This window comes from Mandrillus leucophaeus, unplaced genomic scaffold (assembly GCF_000951045.1).
Source record: "Mandrillus leucophaeus isolate KB7577 unplaced genomic scaffold, Mleu.le_1.0 Scaffold104, whole genome shotgun sequence".
In the NCBI taxonomy this organism is placed as follows: domain Eukaryota; kingdom Metazoa; phylum Chordata; class Mammalia; order Primates; family Cercopithecidae; genus Mandrillus; species Mandrillus leucophaeus.
In genome coordinates this window covers 1,576,802-1,582,838 of record NW_012098543.1, presented here as the reverse complement: position 1 = coordinate 1,582,838, position 6,037 = coordinate 1,576,802, and the positions used below count along the sequence as shown (strand labels likewise).

Genomic DNA, 6,037 nt, shown 5'->3' with positions numbered 1-6,037 from the left:
CCTAGAAAAAAAACACTCCTAGCACTCCTGGAGAACACGATCCTCTGGCAAGGTAGAAAGGACTAATCAAACGACTAAAAGGACTCTGAACAAAGTGTGCCAGGAAACCTCCGCACCATGGTTAGAACTGCTGCCCATGGCAACTCTGAATGAGCATCGCCCCTAAAATTACTTATGGCCTTTGTCCTTCTGAAATTTTATTCCGAAGACCCTTCCTACATGCAGACCTAACGTGAGATCCAGAAGTTACCCAATTAACCAAATACATAACATCATTGGTCCAAGGTACTGCCTGCCACTGACCCTTCTGGGAATCAACGCTTATATTAGTCGGGGTCACAGGTCCCCATCAAAACCTGGAGAGATGGGTCACCTGGGTCTCAACCAGCCTGGGTCTCTCCTTTATGGAAAGGCCCCTTTATTACTTTCTACCCCAACAGCTATCAAAGTTTCTGGACTCTCTAGTTGGATACATCACTCTCAAGTAAAACTGTGAGAAGGTCCCGAAGAACCAACAACAGAATCAGCATCTCAGTCTCGTGAGCCAGCCTCTGGAGGGCTTCCAATTCCTCTTCAAGGGAAAAGATAAGTAAAGCCTTCTCTCCTTTCACCTTAAAAAAAGGTCTCTCAGTACTGGGAATCTTGGTTGCGGTGGCATTGGTTATTCTCCTTATTTGGACCCACACTTGCATGCCACCTGAAGTCCCGATAACAGCCTGTTTTATCACCAAACACTCCATTTAACCATTGAATTATTTGTCTCTCCTATTTTCACCACTTTCCTTTTGCTTTCACAAAGCTTAAGGGAGAATCAGCTATGACACAGAAATTCCTTTTCCTTTATCTTTCCCTCCTTCCCATGCCCCTACTCTCACAGGCACAATGGAGTGAAAATTCCCTTGTCAATTTTTCCAAAATTATTGCTTCGGGAAACCATCTAAGCAACTGTTGGATCTGTCACAACTTCATCACCAGGTCCTCATCTTACCAATATGTTTTGCTAAGAAATTTTTCTTTAAACCTAACATTTGGTTTGGGAATTCCTGAAGGCCAACACAAATCTGTTCCACTCCAGGTTTCGCTTGTTAACTCAGCGTACCAAGTCCCCTGCCTGGATCTCACTCCACCTTTCAATCAAAGCTCTAAAACTTCTTTCTATTTGTACAACTGCTCTTCTCTAAACCAAACCTGTTGTCCATGCCCTGAAGGACACTGTGGCCGGAAGAGCACCTCTGAGGAGGGATTCCCCAGTCCCACCATCCATCCCATGAGCTTTTCCCCAGCAGGCTGCCACCCTAACTTGACTCACTGGTGTCCAGCGAGCCATAAACAAATGAACGATTATCGAGACAAGTCACCCCAAAACCGCTGTGCAGCTTGGGAAGGAAAAGAGCTAATCACATGGAGGGTTCTATATTCGCTTCCCAAGGCACACACTGTCCCCACATGGCCAAAAACTACTGTTCCCCTGGGAGGGCCTCTATCCCCTACATGCAATCAAACTATTCCGGCAGTGTGGAAATCGCAGTTACACAAGTGGTTCGACAGCCGCATGCCCCGGTGGGCCTGTACCCCTCCTGGCTATGTGTTTTTATGTGGACCACAAAAAAATAAACTGCCCTTTGACGGAAGTCCTAAGAGAACCTATTCAACTCCCCCCGTGGCAAACCTCTTTACTTGCATTAATAACATCCAACATACGGGGGAATGTGCTGTGGGACTTTTGGGACCACGGGGGATAGGTGTGACCATTTATAACACCACCCAACCCAGACAGAAAAAAGCTCTGGGTCTGATACTGGCAGAGATAGGAGCGGCCGTAGGAATGATCGCCCCGTGGGGAGGGTTCGCTTATCATGATGTCACCCTCAGAAATCTCTCCAGACAAATAGAAAACATAGCTAAGAGTACCGGAGATAGCATCTCTAAACTCAAGGCCTCCATAGATTCTCTAGCAAACGTAGTCATGGACAACAGATTGGCCTTAGATTACCTCTTAGCAGAGCAGGGTGGAGTCTGTGCAGTGATCAATAAAACCTGTTGCGTTTATGTCAATAACAGCGGGGCGATAGAGGAGGATATAAAAAAGATCTATGACCAGGCTACGTGGCTTCATGACTTTGGAAAAGATGATTCAGCAGGGTCCATTTGGGAGGCTGTGAAATCTGCCCTCCCCTCCCTCACATGGTTTGTCCCTTTACTGGGACCAGCTGCACTTATAGCCTTCTTTCTCCTCTTTGGCCCTTGTCTCTATAATTCACTGATGAAATATATCTCTTTCAGGATACGGCAATTTCACACAGAGCCCCTAGAAATGGAAATAGATCATCCAGTCTTCCTTGGAGGCCCCAGCACCTACAAGTACATCTCTCCCTTGGATGCCAGTGGGCAAAGATTCTGCAGCTACGGAGGGGCTCCTTCCCTGACAGAGAGCAAGAGAGGGAGACCCTGATGATTTCTTCGTCCCATGTCAGCAGGAAGTAGTTACAGAAGACCCACGACGTCCTTACGCCCAAAGCTTTTCAGGGTCTCCATCTCTTGAGGGGGAATATTTTTAGGGTAGGCAGGTAGCCAGACATGAGCAGGCAAGGAAGCCCCTGGGAAAGGAATCTTTAGAAATGCAGCCCACTGATGTCCTCCTTGGAAACACTGCACGCTGAGTCAGCAAAAAAGAGGAGCGAGGAGCGTGGCTACACTGGCTACACCTGGCCTTGTGGCTGCACGCCTCTGTCCCAGAAGGGAACTTATCAAGGCCTAGCCAGAGGTGACCGAGGTAGGAGCTATTGCCCACTAAGGAGCATGTATACTTCTCTAATAATTCATCCTAATAAACCATTTTGCTCATTAAAATAATCAAAAAACACACCCCTGTGTGGAGATTTTATTTTTTAACCAGATATTCCTTGTTAGATTTTAGACGCAAATGACACGGCACGTGTGTGCCCAGACTACTTCCCAAAACATGCTTATTAGTAATGCCCCTGCAAGGCCCCTTCATGAATAATCATGTAAGACTCTCATAAGAAGCATCTCCCCGGCCACGTGCGGTGGCTTATGCCTGTAATCCCAATACTTTGGGAGGACAAGACAGGCAGATCACCTGAGGTCGGGAGTTCAAGACCAGCCTGACCAACACGGAGAAACCCTGTCTCTACTAAAAATACAAAATTAGGCATGGCGGTGCATGCCTGTAATCCCAGCTACTCGGGAGGCTGAGGCAGGAGAATCGCTTGAACCCGGGATGCAGAGGTTGTGTTGAGCCTAGATCGAGCCATTGCACTCCAGCCTGGGCAAAAAGAGGGGCTCTCCATCTCAAAAAACAAACAAAAAGAAGCATCTCCTCAGCATTCGTGAGACTCATTCATTTGAGCAGCCCAGCCTGTTCTGTCTTTCAGGGTGTACTGTTTCTTTAAAAGCTCCCATAAAAATTCCTCCCAGGCCTGGCACAGTGGCTCAGGCCTGTAATCCCAGCACTTCCTTAGGTAGATCCTCAGACAGATCACGGGTCAGGAGTTTGAGACCAGCCTGACCAACATGGTGAAAACCTGTCTCTACTAAAAATACAAAAAAATTAGCCGGGCGTGGTGGCACGTGCCTGTAATCCCAGCTACTCAGGAGGCTGAGGCAGGAGAATCCCTTGAAACCAGGAGGCAGAGGTTGCAGTGAGCCGAGATTGCGCCACTGCACGCCAGCCTGGGCTACAGAGCGAGACACCATCTGGGGAGGGGGGCAGGGAATTCCGCCTCAGTCACTAGCAGCTGACTCACTCTCCGGGAGCAGCCTTTCTGTTTCTTCTGGAGCTCCTGTTTTTAAATAAAGGGTACTTAATGATTTAACTGTGTCCGTGTGCCTCCTGGATGAATTCTTTCCTTCAGGAAGACAAACTGAAGGATCGCCACAGCCCTCCTGGTAACAAAGGTCTCTGTGCCATCCCTCCTTTGGAAGCTACGGAGGATTTAGTGTATCTAAACTAGTAAATACAAACTATACTCAATTATCCAAGAAATCACCAAAGAAACACCCTTCACTCCATTTTTTATATCTTGGGAAAAATATAATTAAAGACAAAATAATTTTTTCCAAACCCAGAAATCCTCACCAAAAATGAAAAAAAAATAAATAAAGAATCCCAGTTGGTGGCTGGTGAATGCTTCTACCTTAAGCAATACATGTTTTGAAGCTGTCAGCTTCTTTTTCCTCATAAGTGACTCCACAGAATCTAGTCTTTGCTTTGCACTCTAGACAAGGAATAGAGAACTTCTTCATCTTATCAGAAACATATAAATTGTTTGGTTTTGCACAATATTTACTACTTTTCTCCACTCATCCACTGTGGAGTCTGAGCACAAAATGAGACACCTCTCTCCCATATTGAACCTAAAACAGACCGAGCTTCTGCTCCATAACCATAAACAGTAATAGCAATACTAATTGAAAGATGAAGTAATATTACATAAGTAGGTGTAAAATTGATAATTCATTGTTATTTTCAGTTTTACAGTAAGTGTGAATTACACAGAATAAATCTTTCTCTCTCTCTCTCTCTCCTTTTTTTCTATTTCTGACAGTCTCGCTCTGTCGTACAGGCCAAAGTGCCACGGGTGACCTCAGCTTACTGCAACCTCTGCTTCCTGGGTTCAAGTGACTCTTGTGCCTCAGCCTCCTGAGTAGCTGGGATTACAGGTGTACACCACCTTGCCTGGCTAATTTTTGTATTTTTCATAGAGATGAAATTTCACTATGTCGGCCAGAGTGGTCTTGCACTCTGGACCTCAGATGATCAACCTGCCTTGGTCTCTCAAGGTGCTGGGATTACAGGCATAAGCCACCACACCCGATGGAGTTTTCATTCATTTACTTTAATCATCATGGGTTAGAAATATAGCTTTTAAAAATGTAGTTGAATATACCCATACAGTTAGACTCTAAAAAGAGCATTTCCTCTATTAATGTTCATTACATAATATGGTGGAACTCAGACTTGCTATGCTGCCCAAGACAGAGTGCAGTGTCATGATCTCGGCTCATTGCAACCTCCGCCTCATGGGTTTAAGCGATTCTGGTGCCTCAGCCTCCCAAGTAGCTGGGATTACAGGTGTATACCACCACGCCTGGCTAAATTTTGTATTTTTACTAAAGACAGTGTTTTGCTATGTTGCCCAGGTTAGTCTCGAACTCCTGGCCACAAGTGATCCATCCACCTTTACCTCCCAAAGTGCTGGGATTGCAGGTGTGGGCCACCACACCAGCTTATTTTTTTCTTTTCTTTTCTTTTCTTTTTTGAGACGGAGTTTTGCTCTTGCTTTCCAGGCTAGAGTGCAGTGGCACAATCTCAGCTCAGTGCAACCTCCACCTTCCGGGTTCAAGTGATTGTCCTGCCTCAGCCTCCTGAGTAGCTGGGATTACAGGCATGCACCACCATACCCGGCTAATTTTGTATTTTTAGTAGAGACAGGGGTTTCTCCATGTTATTCAAGCTGGTCTTGAACTCCTGACCTCGTGTGATCCACCCGTCTCGGCCCCCCAGAGTGGTGGGATTACAGGCGGGAGTCATTGTGCCCGGCAGTTTTTTCTATCTTAATTTCTTCTGTATTAATCAGCTTGTGATAGACACATGGCTTCTGAAACAGAAAAGTGCAAGGGCTTTTTATGAGCAGAGCATGGGAGACTACCAGTAACAAATGCTGTGGCGTAAATGATGAGTGAGAAGGAGAGTGGAGAGTCTCTACTGTCCTACCTACTAATTGTGCTTTGAGAATTTGGATTGAAAAAAGCCACCTTAATGGTATTTGCTTATCGTTTATTCTCCCCCAGCTGGCAGGAGATAAGGACAGAGTCCCCAAAGCTTACAGGGCACTTAGGGTGGATATGAAACATTAAAACTTCACTTGCTTGAAACCAGAGTGTCCACCACGCTGCTCAAAATTACTGCCAATGATGTCTTGCTTCCTGGCATTCAGAAACTTTCTCCTTCTCGGCCGGGCGCGGTGGCTCAAGCCTGTAATCCCAGCACTTTGGGAGGCCGAGACGGGCGGAT

General features: G+C 46.1%; 1 protein-coding gene across 1 annotated transcript; it reads left to right on the top strand.

The window, feature by feature from the left end:
• The first annotated feature begins 641 nt into the window (after positions 1-641).
• On the top strand, positions 642-2,854 carry LOC105539497 (endogenous retrovirus group V member 1 Env polyprotein-like). Its single transcript, XM_011979809.1, is given in 2 exon segments — positions 642-2,397; positions 2,399-2,854. Coding segments are annotated over 2 exon segments (1,608 nt in total). The 5' UTR covers positions 642-817; the 3' UTR covers positions 2,427-2,854.
• Positions 2,855-6,037: the final 3,183 nt, after the last annotated feature.